The sequence below is a fragment of the Eretmochelys imbricata genome, chromosome 7, assembly GCF_965152235.1.
Source record: "Eretmochelys imbricata isolate rEreImb1 chromosome 7, rEreImb1.hap1, whole genome shotgun sequence".
Taxonomy (NCBI): domain Eukaryota; kingdom Metazoa; phylum Chordata; order Testudines; family Cheloniidae; genus Eretmochelys; species Eretmochelys imbricata.
This window is the reverse complement of record NC_135578.1, coordinates 122,703,415-122,719,277: the sequence shown is the minus strand read 5'-3', so window position 1 is coordinate 122,719,277 and position 15,863 is coordinate 122,703,415. Positions and strand designations below refer to the sequence as shown.

Genomic DNA, 15,863 nt, shown 5'->3' with positions numbered 1-15,863 from the left:
TCCCTCAATACAATTAAAGAAATGAGAGAAACAGCTGAAAGTGAAAGATTTCCCCCCAACTTAAGCTGACATCTAGAGCAAAAGAAGTAAAAGAAAATATTGAACAACATTTGTAAATAATACCAAAATAATCCACTGAATGAAACTGCATTGTCTCTGCAGAATGCCACAGATGTTTCAAGAGTTATTAAAATATAAGTTGATCAATGCAGAGTATGTAGTATCCAGGGAAACAGTTTGGAATCTTCATACAATTATTTGCAATATGGTGCTTACTATCTTCAAAGGTCCGTCAGTTTCCTCTCTTATTCCCCCACTGGAAAAATATAATAATTAAAAGGAGGAAGAGACATTCCTAGGTGAAATCCAAGGAATTCACTTCCCCTGCACGTGGAAATCACCAGGCAAAAGACTAAAGCTGGGCTGTTTTGTCCATTTGTTGAATCCAGTCTGTGCATTTCTTTTGCGCCAATGACCCAGGTGGAGGCGAGGGGGTTTGTTAAAGAAACGTCAAAGCTCCATTTCAAGGAAGGGGGAATTATTTCATTTTAAATGACCAGTCTAAAAAAACGTATACAAAGAAACCAAAGGCCTGCACTGGCTGCAGACAGAATCCAGGGAAGATTTCCTCCATGGATTCTGAGAGGATGACATGGGGCTAACATATCTTTACTTTCTGGGAATAATTAAGGGAGCTCCTTGTTGTCCATTGTCCGTAATGGAGACTTTCAAAAGACAAAAAGGGAAACGCCACTTTTATCTGAATAATCCCGCAGGTGACTTTATTTTTTCCCCCCTCCCCTGCTTCCTGCCAAGAGGATATTTGCTGTCTCGGCACATTGGAAGTGTGGGGCTCTTGGGTGACAGTGTATAGGGGTAGTTTCCTGTTGGGAAGAAGGATGCTTCCGACTGTGCTGAAGCTTGGGTGGCTCGTAACACAGTGTGCGTGGGGGGACCACTGGATTGTGGGCTCTATTCACAAGCAGAGGCAACGGAGGTGACGCTGGTGATCTTGGACGAGTCATCAGACCAAGGCTGGAGGTTCTGGAGGGCGAAGAGGGAAGAGTTGTGGACACAGATGGGGTCTGCCTGGAGGGGCTGATTGATGCTTTTCTGGAAGGCCTCCTGCTGGAGCTGCATGAGGATGCGGTTGGCTTGCTGTCTCTCGGCCTCCCTCTCTTCTGCAGTTTGTCGTCTGGGAGAAAACAATAATCATGAATGATTTATGTCATGATAGAGCTGCCCTACCAAGGTCACGGCCTCACTGTGCTGGGCCCTATACAGACACACAGTGAGAGACCTGTGGAAGGCCACAAAGCGGGGAATAGTACCCATGTCTCCTGAGTCCCAGCCCAGGGCACTAGCCACTGGACCACACTGTCTTTCCATTACCCTCCTTAAGAAAAGGGAAAGTACCATACAAAATCCAAAGCTTCCTTTGTGGCCACGGGTGCAGGACATGTTCTCATAGAGGAAGATACGGACTGTCCATAGGAGCAGAGAAGACTGAGCTGGAAGAGACCTAACTAAGTCAAATCTCCCCCTCCCCCCCCACCCCATTCCCCTGGCCAATGCAGGATTGTTCCCTGTTCTCCAGGATGGTCCCCAGCCTACTGCAAATGACTGCAGCCAGGGATCTTGGGAAATTATTCCAGAGAGGTCCGAAGGAAAGGCAGATTTCCTCCACTCGCCCAGTGTCTGAGCTCCATTGTCCACAGCTTTGTGGGAAGTGACCAATCCCTTTGGTCTCCGGGGAGATCCCTTGTGGCACAGCACTCCCCACGGCAGGCGCACACGCAGCCCCTTTCCTTGGTGCCCAGTTAGGCCCCTTGAAATAACTTTGGCCAAAACCTGCGCTTCTTTCTCAGGCAAAACCCCATTCGCTTCGGTAGGTGAGGCTCTCAGGATAGAACCAGGAAGAAAGTTCTGGTTCATCCCTCAAGCTGTATACACTGTAGAGAGTGGAACACCAGGGTTGGTCTTCTCTCTCCTGGAAACCATGTGGCCTACTGTGGATCTCAGGTTACAGTGTCTGTGGCTGGGCTCAACTCACTGCCCTTCCAGCTACTTTTCACTATGTTCCCCCGGGGGCTAGCCAGCCCTAGGAAATCAGACAGGACAGCTGGAAGTTCACTGAGTCAAATGGGAACTCGGACTAGTTCTCACCCCATTGTGCAGCTTGGTTCCATGGTGCTGTCTCCCCCCTTTGGAGTATCCAGCATGGAAAGCACTATATCTGAATGAATCAAAGGCCCCGGGAATGCATGCGCCACCCAGCTTAAGTTTTCCTGGCATATTAGGCCTTTGTGTTTTCCCTCTGAGGTACAGCAAGGCTCTGTTTGGGGGGTATCCGGGTATGAAAAGCAGAGGCATTTCCTCTGCCTATCAACCCTGTGTCCAAAATCAGCCAACAAAAATTCCTTCCCTCTCTGCTATTTCTGTGCTTCTCTGGTGGTAATTAGCAGATTTATGGCCTTATCTGTCACTTTCCTGGCTCTGCACTGATCCTTCACACTTTGTAATGCATTGCTGTAAAATCAATTTCTAATGAAACTATTGTTTGTTTGGGTTTCCTTTTGCTATCGCTGCCCTGAAAGGTTTCAGTTCATAACCCACTAGGGTTGGGGAAAAGGAGACGTGCTGGGTTATCTGTGGGAAACTGGAGTCCTGCGGGCTGTAGAAAGCTCAGGGACGCCAAGTTGATTCTCAGCTCAAATACAGTGGCATGTTATTGACAAGAGCCACTGCATGTATCTTTCACATCTACAAAGAGCATGAAATATACATTTTTGTATCTGATCTCCTCTCTTTCCTCCCTGACCCACACCGCTTGATTTACCAGGCATTATTTATTATGTAGCCGAGTCACCGTGTTATTTCATTCGGTAAAAGCACTTCCGAGGCACGGTTTTTATTAAAGACACGGTGTAAAATAGCTTTGGATGGCATTAATTTCTTGACAACTGTCAGGTGTAGCTTCATGGGATCGGAGACAGCCCTGTAAACTTCTTCTCCGACTTCAAGACAGCCACCACCACCAGTAAGTGCCGCGTTAAAGCAGGACAAAATTCAGCGTATGCAGCCAATTATCTTCTGAATAAGAGACGAGGAAAGAATTTCATAAATAATGTACGAGTTTTCCTTCCACAGCAATTTTACTCTTAATGCATATTTAATACTGTTTTGACTTCATCGAGAAATGTAACGCCGTCTCCTTTATAATTAGTGGTAACCGATTATTAATTTCACGCTGGTACGTTATTCTCAGTTAACACAGTTCGCAGCAAAACAAATAAATAAATAAGTCACGTTTCAAACCAAGAGAGAAATAAATACCCCACGGTGCAAAAACACCAGGATCCAGGCAATTTATTTAAATATTGCAACGGAAGGGCAACATATTAGTAATAATTATTAAATGCAGCCCATTGCCTTAATTGCAAATTTGTAAATTATGGAAGACCTTCCCCCCAGCACGAATATGAAGTGTCTAGCCCGGGGCCCGGCCGTATCCTGCTCCGATGGGAGTTTTTCAGGATCGGCGCCTAACGTAGTAAAAGACACGGGAGCGATCATTTAATGGGATTTTTACCCGTGTGAGGATTTAAGACTCGGACCCTATACCACTGTATGGCCCCGATCCAGGTCCCCTTCTACTCACCACACGCTTTCCCCATTGATTTCAATGGCCCAGGTCTGAACGTGACCGAACAGGACTCGGTGAAAGTGATTTGGTCCCTGTTCCCTGACGCTCTGGCAAATCGCGCAGTTGCTGCGATTTTTAACTTCCTTCCGACCAGTATCGATCTCATTCCCCTAGAGCCCCTTCCCGGCCCTGCCAGGTCCCACCGCGAAAGGACTGGCCCAGATTTCAAAGTCTGTCTTGTCGCTGACTTCACCGTTCGTTGCACTGTCCCCAGCAGGAGGTTCTGGGGTTAGAATTAAGTATTATTAAGGCAATTGCAGGTTGTTTGCAACAATTGCCTGTGTACACAAAACTCTGGCGATTGTCCCCTTTTGGATTCCCACCCCTATTAAATAGCTTCCCATTGTATAACTTGTAGACCGGCGGTTTAGGACTCCCTGGCAGTTAAATTAGAGCGCTAAGGCCATGGTGACTTGTGATATATACATTTATTGTTTGCTTCAAATGATCAGAGAATGTTAGTCTGTAGTTAACTTTTTAAAATTTCACTTCTTTCCTGTTTCCCTTCTGGGGCCGCAAAAACTCTTCCTCTGCAATGAATACATCACTCTCCAGCTGCCTGTTTGTGTGAGAGCCATTGAAGGCAATTACATTATCTACCAACTTCGATTCTAACTCCTGGAGTTGACAACATACAATAATTGACTCTAGACTCATTGAGCTCGGAACACAGGGAGACTTATTTCATACTCAAAGAGCTTCCATTAAACCTCGTGTATTTATTGAAACATCTGTCTTCCAATTCCTTTTTGGCACATCCTAGCAAAGGCTGGTGTGTGCAATTCTCGCGCTAAATATTATATACAATCGCCTGTATTCTTCTATTTTTACCCGAGAACTCACCTCTATCTGTCTGTGGCATTTTCCCCATTAATGCAAACAGAAATCTTACTTATAGCAAGGAAGGGCAAATGGATTTTTAACCCCGTAATGCTACTGTGCATGAAAGATTTTTAGAAGCAAATTGAGATCAATCTATTCTAAATAAGAGCTGATCTAATGTGGATTATAAATAGCTTTATCCAATGTACACAAGATGATTTTTAAAAAAACCAAGAAGACAGTATATTTTGTTTTGCGGAGGACTTGAGAAAATAACCCTCTAGTCCTTTAAAACTCAAGTCAATAATAATTCAGAACTTCACGATAGAGATTTCAAACCATTATATATATATATATATAACTTCCTTTTGAACAATGGTTATTGTCACACCCTTTCTTGGTTGGTACTGTGCATGGGAGGGTAAGTAAAGAAAACAAGACGGGTTTCATTTCTTAAACGTCCTTTGTGTAACTACAAAACCCCAACGGGATTTTTTCAAAGTTAAAATCCCTCGCTTTTAGCATAGCCAATCACTTCAAAGGCTTCAAAATCTACAGCAGTTCATTTCCCCTGCACTTTCAGGACTGCTGAGGCTGTTCAAATAAATATCAGCTCATATTGCTGTCTTTTTAGGGCACGGTACTGAAATCCACAGTCCCCGTATTACTAATCTAAATTTTCTGGTTGCTGGTGTGAAAATGAATAGCTCAGTTCATACCGTCATGACACAGGGGGGATGGCTTATGGCCACATTCACCCCCTCTAGCTACTCTGGAAAGCGTCCCTGACGCGAGGCCATCCTAGGCTACTGCCACATGGCCCAGGAAAACAGGGTTCCCTCTTATGCCTCTTGACCCGGGCCTCATGTATTCACAAAACGCTGCATTTATCATTACAGATCCACGTAGGCACCCACCCGCTTTTTGGTCAGTACAAATCACGGACAAAATACAACAAAAGAAACACCCCCAAGGGCCATAGAGTCAAAATGACATGCTCGAGTTTGTACCTTTCCTTCTCCTCCCAAGTACTTACAACTCCCCAGAATACACCCCGAAGATGCCTTTTCCCAGTAAAAATTGCCTCCCCACTGGGTAGCCTCGTTTTTTTAAAAAAACGAAACATAATTTCGTTCGGATTTTTCTCCTCCTGAAATGGTTTCCCATTATTACTGGCCCTTCTTGTTCTCTGTATAAAACTACCAGGCCAGTTTAAAGACACCGGGGAAAGAACTGTTACCCTGAGAAGGACTCGGGGGAAGATCCGGAGCTGGTATAAATTGCCTTCGCTCTGGGGGGAGTAGAGAGAGTCCATCAGAAATCCACTGTCCCAAACACTGTCACTGATTGTTGGCCGGCCATGAATATATCTGGGAAGGGGCGTGTTTTTCTCACAAGTTCAGATGGAGAGAACGGCTGGTGTTTGGGGACACCAGTCTGCTCCATTTAATACCTTATGTACTTTTTAAAGCACTGAACCAAAAGGATCCCGCCAAAGAGAGAAAAAACTGGGGTCTGAAACACCTTCCTGAACCAAAACCAAAACCAAGGAGGAGTCCTCGGGGCACCTTAGAGACGAACACATTTAAGCTTATGCCCAACCAAATCTGTTAGCCTGGAAGGTGCCCCAAGGACTCCTCCTTGGTTTTGCTGACACAGACTAACAGGGCTGCCCCTCTGGACCCTTCCTGAACCCCGTTCCTCCACTTGGCCGGATCCCAGCGGAGTCACACGCAATGCCATGCCGGCGCGCTCTTTCCTGTGTCCTGCCTCCCCACTGCACTTCACTTCTGCTGCGGCGCTGGGCCAGGTCGCTGATTCCGGAGTTATCCGCGCTGACCAGTTCACCCAAGCGTAGACCTCTCTCTCCGGCTGTGGGGTCTGAAGGGACCGCGCCGCGTGTGCGGATCCCCCCCATCAGCGCTCATCTCAGCCGGACCCATGCATCGACCGCCCACAGCCCCCCGCCCCGGGGAAGCGCACCCGGCTTTGCTGAACAGAACCGAGACCGTTTTCAGCTTAGCGCGGGCCGGGGCCTGTCTTTCAAAGGGGCAACGCTCCGACTCGGAAACCCTTTAAAGGGCAGCCGCGTGCGAGGAGAGACACAAACCCACACCCCGCGGGGGCAAACTTCTGTCACCCACCTAGCTCAGCACCCGGGTGGCGCCCCGAGGGCTGCCCGCGCAGTAACAGGACACAGGCCGGGCGAAGCCCAGAGGGGCGCGCCACCAAGGCAGCCAACCCCGGACAGTGTGCAAAGACATCCGAGACAGTCACACACCAGACCAAATACACCCCCAGGGGCGGGATTCGCTTCTGACCTCCATTTTGTCCTCCTGTTCTGGAACCAGGTTTTCACCTGGGCATCTGTCATCTTGAGGGCCTTGGCCAGGGCTGCCCGCTCGGCCGAGGCCAGGTACTTCTGCCGGTGGAAGCGCTTCTCCAGCTCGCAGATCTGCAGCCGGGTGAAAGACGTCCTGGGTTTCTTTTTCTTGGGCGGCGTCCGGTTCTGGTAGGGGTGACCTATACGGCGTGTTACAGTGAAGGGTGAGAGGGCCACTGGGGTGGGAGACGGGGCGGGCGGGTGGGGGGGGGCAAAGAAGCAAGCAGCAAAATATCAGGAGGGGTCCACGAGCAATAGCAGAGACAGACACAGAGAGAGATTGCGAGGGGAGTGGGCAGAGCCTGGCCTGGGAAGCAGGGCCGAGGGGGGGCTGTTACCAGAGCCCATGCTGCCCTGGGCGAGCTATAGCGGCTAATAGCATGCTGCAAAGCACCCCCGCCCGCCCCAGGCCTACCCTTCCCCCGCAATAAACACCCTCTCGGCCCGGGCCCTCTGAGACACCAACATCCCTCAGCCCCGAACCCTTCCGCGGGTCTCCCTCTGGGGCTGGGGGTGTAGAAAGGACCAGGAGCGGCAGATGTTAGTAATGCGCGGTGGGAAGACGCCTGGTGCTGCTGGAAGAGCAGGAAAGGCCCCACGTCCCGCAGTGACTTCGTGGGAGCCGGATCGGCGCCGAGTCCCCTGTGCTAACTACCGAGATCTGTCTGAACGCGTGTCTGTTATTGGCAGCAAACTGCCCTTTCCCCCGGCCAAAGCGCGAAAACAGGCGCCCCCGTGATGCACCCCCAGCTGTCCCGCTGCCTGCTAACCAGGGCGGGGGGGATGGACAGGGATTAATTCGCTGCCGCACCCAGGGGTGCCCAGCCGGCGGCATTTCCGGGGGCACGGTCTGCCTGTCATCGCAAAGGGGAGCCTTGGCCATTTCTCAGGCTAGGGAATTTGATTTTCTCGGTCAGTCCAGGCGCTCAGAGAGCCGCCTTTGGACGAAGTCGGCGTCAGGCGCCTGTTCAAAATACAGCTCGGGGCGTCTGTTTATTTCATGTAAAGAGGGAAACTACCCGCCCCCAAGAAAGTTCCTGGATTGCTCTGAATGTGACAAATCCATTTAACACAAACACGGGCTATTGGGTTAATAAATCGGATGCGGGGGGCCCGATACTTTGTGGAATGAATGATCTCTCTGATATTGACAGATTTCCACAGTTCAGATTTGTTTTAGTCCCTGGTGTGTATATGAAGGTGATTTTTTTGGTCTGGGGTTTTATATCTATATATATCTATATCTCTCCTTTTGGTCGCGCTGTTTAATCCCATTAATAAAGTTTCTGTCATAACTGATCATCTATTTCCCCTGAATTAGGAAGGACCTTACCCACAGAATTCTCTTTAAACACGAATATCCAACCTCGTCCTGATGTAGAACTAAGTTTAAAATCTGATCCTGCACCAACTTCCACGGAACACAAACGCGTGTTTACTTTCCCCCTTTCTCACTATACGCAGGAATCGCTGGGGTGGGTCGAAATAATTTCGATGAGAGCTTCATAAATACAGAAAAGGCTCCCGGAAGTAGCGTGGCTGTTTATTAAATTGTATCTGTCTTTATTAGTTGTCGAACAACCTCTCTAGGCCGGATGCACTGAAGTGAGGTTCAAGGGCGTCGCCCATTCAGCGGAGAAGATAGGAAAACACTGTTATTAGGGCGATCTAAACCGTCTTCTGTCTACGCATATCTTCCTCTCCTTATCTGCAGGGCCTCTCATCCCTCTCGCTTGCTATTGTAACTAAGCTCCCATTTTGACAGTCCCTCTTCCGGACAGCGCAGAGAAGCGTCTGCCCTCCTCCCTGTTCCGACACATATATAATCAGGCTGGCAGATAATGGAAAAATATAGGCCCCTAAATCTTTTAGAGCACCTAGTCGGTCCGGAAGCTAGGCAGTACCTTCCTTCCACAGAGCAGACGAAACTCAGATGACAGGGGGACATTTGCTGTCAATTTCAGGCAAAACGGCCTTTTGTGATAGTTGCCTAACTAGGATCTATCATGCATTTAATCCTCCCCCCCCCCGCCCCCATTACTACTGTGAAATGGATGCCGCAACAACTTCCTATCTAGCGGCCAGAGCACATGGCAAAGAGTTAGTTACTCCAGGGCAAAAGGTACAGTACCTCCCAGATGGAATGATCTGTCCCCTGTCTCCAACAGGTAGACATTTACCGTCTTGAAACCCATCCAATTGCCGAGTTTAATACTCAGCAGTAATAACAACGGATAATACCACCCGATGTTGTCTCTGGGAAGCCTTTTGTGCAGTGTTTCTACAATGACATTTCTAGGTGCCGTCATCTGTCCTAAACCAGCCTAATTCTCCACCTCTCGCACTTTTATTATGGGTTCTATTCCCCGGGACCCACTCAGGGGAAAGCCCCACTTGTGGCCAGGACAGTTTTGCCTGTGTAAATAGTAAGAGAGCTGAAATATTCGGCAATTCTAACGACGCCTTTCATCCCGGGATCTCAACGCGCTCTATAAACAATGATTAAATTGAGCCTTATCCCCCTGGGAAGTAGATAAAGACTTCATTCGGTTGTATTTTTAATTATATGAGTAAATTGATATCATATCAAAATTAGATTTAAAAATAATCCCAGTTGGTCACACTGGAAAGTGTAAATTAACCAGGAGCTGCTTTAAAGGGGACGGATTCTCCCCATTTTACAATTTTTCTGCCTTTTCAACCCACTCATTCTGGTGTTGAGTTCGTTTCCCAGTTCACACCCAAACAGCCATCCAGCCGCCCACTCCACACTGCTTCGGGTCTGGGGGTGCGGGCAATGGTGGAGAACTGACCCCAGAAGTGAAGCGAAAGAGCAGCACTTAAATGTTTTGCTCGGCCCTGTGGGAGGAAGCCGCCTTGTCTGTTCATTATTATATTCTGCATTAGGCTCGCTTGGGAACTGCAAAAACACAGTTTCGCAGAGGAAATTTACATTGATCCGTAATCTTCCCTGAAGAAAAACTACGACAAAAACTTGTTAAAAATCATAGAAACATGAAATTCCTTTTGGGGCCTGGCCATAACGAAATGAGAGAACTCCAGTTCCCTCTCGGTGCCTGCCTGTTACTAGATCCAACAACTGGACTATCCCTCCCGCAATAATGTGCCGACATTAAACCCTCACTTTAAAAATAAATCCGTGAGCAGCCTTCTCTTTCCATGAGAAGTTAGGGATAAACAAATAATCTATTCTTTTCTGAGCTAAACCCCCCTGAAAAATCTGAGCCTGAAAAACTTTTTCAACTATTTTCGGGGTGAGTTTAAAGGGTTTAAATGTGACCCCCCCCCCACTGTGAATTTATTGTTGTTATTATTAGAGCCTAACTGTGCTTTCTTAGTCAAAACGTATCTGTACTGACTGATTCATTTATAAACCCTGCTCTCCCTTGGCTATCTTTGCACCCAATGGCCAAAATGCACTTGGGGAATCGTCCCAACCCCCCGGTAATTAATAAATAATCCCGTTCAGGTGGATTCACCCCCGGATCGCTAATTGTGCTGCATCCTTTGGTAGGATTCTTCCTTTCCTCGTCGGCCTCATTACTCTCTGCCTCAGTGGCTGGCCGGGGACTAATTCTATGCAGGGATTTGCTTCTCTGTGCCCATTGCTCGGAACCTGGAGAGCGGGGCCGGGGTCTCGGTGATCACCCTGGAATCAGTGGATCACGCCCTGGCAGGCGCGCCCGGCCAATCCCGGCCGTCTGGAAAGGGCAGCGAGGGGGAGGCCAGGGGACAGGGCTGCCTGGTGCAGCGGGGAGGGAGCCTGCCGTCGCGCCCCAGGCGGGCCCGGCATAGCGGCGGCGGTGATCCCGACAGGGAGGCAGGCGAGCCGGGCTGCCCCGCTCTGGAAGCCAGGGGACGGGACTCACCTGTGAACCGGTCTTTCGTGTAACGCCTGTTGCTCTCCATCCAGGGGAAAGTGAGTCCCGTGAGGTTGTTCATGGCGTTCACCGAGGGCACGGTGGGCATCCCGGTGGAGAGGGGCTGGTGCCCGCCGCCAGCCAGCGGCCTGTGCGCCGGCACCCGGATCACGCCCCCCGCCGAGTTCAGGCCGTTCCCGTTCATGGCCACCCCCATGTTGACGTTGTAGGAGCCCGGCAGGGAAGCCATGCTGCAGGCGCCCGGGTAAGCCCCGGCCGAGCCGCCGCTCGCCCCGTAGCTGCCGGTCATGGTGTTGTAGGCGCTGCTCACGATGCAGCTCAAGCCGTAGTCGGAGGAGTCCTGCAACCGGGAGCCGGAGATCATGCAGCTGCCTTGGTCCGGGTTGTTGAGGATCTGGTCGATTCCAAAGCTGATGGGCTCGGCGTGGCTCTGGTGGAGGTGGTGAGCCCCTATGTGATCCATGCTGCCGCTGGTAATCCCCCTAAACAACACAAAAGGTGGGTCGTCCCCCCACCACCACCCTGCTCCAGGCCAGTGCCGGATCAGGGAAGAGATTTACACCGCGCGCCGCTCCGGTCTCGCTTCGCTTCGCCCCAAAGCCTCCAAGGAGGCTGGAAGCGGGGAAGGAAGGGCTGGAAAAAAGCAAGAGGGGAGATTTGGGAGAGAATGGGTGAGAGTGTGCGAGCGTCTGGACTCTGGCTCGGCTGCGAGGGCATCAATCATGTTACCAGAAGGCCTGATACTTCTAGGCCCTGGGTCTCCATTGGCTGGATCCTGAGAGCAGCTGAATGAATGACAGTCAGGGAAGAGAGAGAGAGAGAGAGAGAGGGGAGAAAAGGAGTTTCTTTCAGAGCCCAAAAAACCCCAGGCTAGCCAGAGCCTTATAAAGTCAAGTCACCCCAGCTACAGCGCAAAGGAGGCAGCTTGCAACTGCCGGTTGTTTATTTGTGCAATTGACTAGCTCACGTTTTCTCTAAACATCCACACGCCCCCACCCTCCCCCCGGTGTATTTCTCGTTCCTCCCATCCAGCCCTGGAAGAGTGTAACAGACACGAGTGCCTTTCCGCCGCCCCGTGGAAAGCTGCAGGTATTTTGCTGCCATTGTGCAAAGCCCTTCGTGCCCAGACAAAGAAGGTAAAAGCTTAATCGGCGCTGGAGTTGCAATGGCTGGGGGAGAAGAAGGGAGGGGGGGGGCTCCTTTCTTTTTCCAAAGTCTGAGGAGTGGAGGGGGCAGAAATATGAAAAAGTGAGGGATCTCATATCTGGATCGCTGTCCCTGTATAGATCCGTTCTCTAATATTGTATTCGGTATTTAGATTTTCATATAAAAATCTGTTGTCTGTAGAAATCTAAATACATAACAAAATAGTCCACAGAGGGTTTACCAAGGAGATGTATCTATATACACCGTGCTATTAGTAGAAATCGAAATGCATAATACAAGATTAGGCAGAAGATTTACAAAGGAGATGGATAGATGGATCTATTTGTTCGTGGAAATCTAAATACATAATACTCTACGAGAAAGGATTTACAGAGGATATATAATATCCTGTGTTGTTTGTATAAATATAAATACATCGTTTTATATTATATGTAAAATGTTTATCTCGGGCACCCACGATTTACTTTAGAAGTGACTCGCCTGTCCCTTCTGTAACTAAATTAGCAATCCGATTCTTTACACACCGACCATTACCCCGGTACTCCCAGCTCGGGCCCTGCGGGGTGGGGGTAATAGAAAGGTTGCATCAGACTGGATAAATGAAGATGGACCCCAAACCAATGCTCCCTTGATTTGAGTAAATCAGTCATATGTGGCAACCTCTGCGGATAACCCAAAGAAGAGGAAAGGAGGACTTGTGGCACCTTAGAGACCAACCCATTTATTTGAGCATGAGCTTTCATGAGCTACAGCCCACTATCACGAAAGCTTCTGCTCAAATAAATGGGTTAGTCTCTAAGGTGCCACAAGTCCTCCTCTTCTGTTTGCGAATACAGACTGACACGCTGCTACTCTGAAACCGAAGAAGAGGGGTAGGTAGCTAAACCCACTGGCCTAGCGCTGGCGATGGGCATCGCTTGGACGCGACTTGTGCAGAGCCTGGAAGCGCACCCGCAGGGAGCGGTGGGAGAGGCAGGTCTGAAGGCCGACCTTTTGCAATTGAACGCACGTGTGTAAGCAGTTAAAAACGATCGGTCCTTTCCCCGGTTTGGGTCCAGGGCTGTTTCTCTGCGCCCACACAAAGGTCGCTCCAACGGGCTAATCTCACAGCAGCCAGCCAGAGGCATCCGCCGGCGGTTCCCCGGGCATTTTTAAGGCCATTCTGTCCCGGGGCTGTTCCCTACCTGCTCGCGGGGCAACCCGACGGATATGGCTCAACAGTCACCGACTTCGCTTGAGCCAGGAAAAGGGCCCAGGCAGCCAGCCGGGGTTGCATTTTCCGAAGCGTCTCCGCAGACGGCTAGTCCCGGGCCGTCTGCCTCCTACCCCAGCGCCTGCTCATTGACAGCGATCTCCGGGAGGGGTGTCATTTTTGTAACTGAACGGGACGTGTTTGCCCACGGAGCGCCCGTTAGGAACCTAGCCGTCCCAAACCTGGGGATCTCCACACTCCAAGGGATCCACTTTCGATCCCCTTTAGAAGCAAGCTGTCCCCTCCCAGAGGCTGGGATCTCCGCCGCTCCGGAGAAGGGGTTGCAGAGCCTGGCTTCTCCTGGGGCCAGTTTTTGCTGTGAGTTGAGTCTTGCCTGTGTGACGGTCCCGCTTGGCCAAGGGAAATTGAATTTGCTTTTCCAGCGAATAGAACAAATCAGCCAGTTTACAGTCTCGCCCCCGGGCTCGGGATGTCTATTGGGATGAAATCGCCAGGGCGTAAAGTGAGACCCTTTTGATCCAAGGCCGGGTAAAACTGCACGCAGTACCCTCCTCTCACTACCGGTGCAATTATTGTGTCTCTCTCACACAGAGAATTGGTCCCTCACACACATCCATCATCGGACTGTTGCACCGAAACGCAAACTCCAAACCTTTTTTCCCAAACAGAGAGAAGATCGTGGGTAGGACAGCTTTAAACCGCCTTCCAAATGGGGCAGGATCTCGCCTCCTCGTTAGGAGCCTTAACCAAATTACCCCAATCAGCTATGCGCCACAGCCGATTCATCAGAGACAGTAGGGCCTGATTGATTGATTGAGTCTAAGAAGCGAGACCGTTTGCTCTTTATTTTATAAAGTATAATTCACGACAGACGCGCTGAGATGCTTTTCCTTAGTGGCACACGCACAAACCTGCCTTGTTCCTAACGCACACCCCATCCAAATACCCTTCCGCTTGATTGAGTAGAGAGGAAACTGTCGCCAGAACTTTTGGGCCCTGCTCTTAATCCCATTGAGGTCCATGGGAGTATGACCTCGGAAGGTAAATCCTGACTCTCTCTCTCTGGTGTGTGCGTGAGAGAGAGACCCCATGCATGCGGGCATTATATCCACAGATCTAATTCCTGCAACCTTGCAATCATCTGTGGACTAAATTGCCTGGAGGAGAGGGCACTTCATAGTCTCTTCACCAGCCGCAATCCCTCGGCTATCAAAACTCTGAGTTTCATAGAACACCAGGGTTGGAAGGGACCTCAGGAGGTCATCTAGTCCCACCCCCTGCTCAAAGCAGGACCAATCCCCAATTTTTGCCCCATCCCTAAATGGCCCCCTCCAGGATTGAACTCACAACCCTGGGTTTAGCAGGCCAATGCTCAAACCACTGAGCTATTGCCCCTGTTTGGTTCTTTCAAATAGCCCCCATTTGTACCACTTGCAAACTAACCACCCAAACAAAGACCTCCCTTTGTGTCCAGGGGTGGCATCCCCGCTAAAATATTGCACCGACCCACTGCCCTGTGAATTCTGGGGCGGGCACAGCTTCAGACTTTGATATGGCCCAAACCATAGGGGGAAAGGCCTGCCCCTAGAGTTGGCACATCTTGATTTGCAGAAAACATTAGGTTAGGGCCTTTTCAGAAGTGTGTTTTTAAAAAAAAAAAAAAAAAAAAAAAGTTATGGTGTTTCTCTCTCTCCCAATGGCCCTCTACAGTGAGACTCCGGGTGATCAGGCCAATAGCTGGGGGAAGGAAAAAGAAGGTAAAGACCGTGCTGACCACACCCAGTGTATTTAGAGTGACTTTTCTGTAGCAGAGATGGCATAAGCCGATCCCATGTTCTAACGATTTCCCGGGGAAGGGCGGCCTTGGCCTGTCTACCAGCTGGGTGGGAAGCGTTACAATCCACTGCTACTGGCATCTCAGTGGGTTTATGTTTTAAATCTGATAGGACAGCCCATAACCCTGGCCATGCCTGAGGGGGGCCTCGCCACCGCTGGCCGGGCCCTGGTGACCTCCAGCTTGGATCACTGCTCCATGGACTTGACCCAAGGCCCGTTGAGATCAATGGGAATGTTCCCGCTGGCTTCAGCGGGCTTGGGGCCCTGGGTGGGACCCCTCTGGAGATCTATAAACAGATGCTCTGGCTGCGGGAGTCTGTGTGGATTGGTTGCTAGCTACACACACAACTGCTTCCCCCCCCTTGGGACTGGGCTTGGCCCTGGAATCCACTGAGGCCGAGGCCCCAGATTTCACCCATGGGTTCTGCTGGATTCGAGGCAAGAGGCAGGCTCCATCTGTTCTCTCCGAGGCCTTCTTGCTGGGGCAGGGTGGGTGCTGGGTTGCTTCGGGTGCAAGACGCAGCCCGGGTGGTGTGTGGGTGAGTCCTGGAGGTTCAGTCAGCCCGGGCTAGTTTATTTACCGCTGCTCTTCGGGTTTCCTCTTGCACTCCGAGACAGTGGGGTGGCGGAGACTGAAAGTGGGGTTAACATTTTTTCCACACATCCCCCCCCCCCAAAATAAATGTTTTCAGTGATTTCCCCCACCCCTACATTGTGCAGGGGGGAAATACCAGACTTTAAAAAAAATCCATCAATTCTAGTGGTGGGAGTGTTCATAAAAACGAGGGGGGGGGGAGGTGTTGAAAATAAACGTCCGGCACAGGAAGAAAAAGT

General features: G+C 50.1%; 1 protein-coding gene across 1 annotated transcript; it reads right to left on the bottom strand.

Annotated features, from left to right (window-relative positions):
- Window positions 1–972: 972 nt before the first annotated feature.
- On the bottom strand, window positions 973–11,276 carry TLX1 (T cell leukemia homeobox 1). The gene is made up of 3 exons (XM_077822731.1): window positions 10,802–11,276; window positions 6,850–7,051; window positions 973–1,195 (listed from the first exon to the last, which is right to left on the bottom strand). Exons 1-3 carry the CDS (start codon window positions 11,274–11,276, stop codon window positions 973–975), a joined length of 900 nt encoding a protein of 299 aa, XP_077678857.1.
- Between the last annotated feature and the right edge of the window lie 4,587 nt (window positions 11,277–15,863).

What these genes read in the sequence shown, in the direction of transcription:
- TLX1 (XM_077822731.1), bottom strand. Translation starts at nt 11,276, where the DNA reads ATGGATCACATAGGGGCTCACCACCTCCACCAGAGCCACGCCGAGCCC. An exon ending in CACGAAAGACCGGTTCACAG is followed by an intron (nt 7,052 to 10,801) that starts GTGAGTCCCGTC and finishes CACGCCGTATAG; the next exon opens with GTCACCCCTACCAGAACCGG. An exon ending in AACAGGAGGACAAAATGGAG is followed by an intron (nt 1,196 to 6,849) that starts GTCAGAAGCGAA and finishes GTTTTCTCCCAG; the next exon opens with ACGACAAACTGCAGAAGAGA.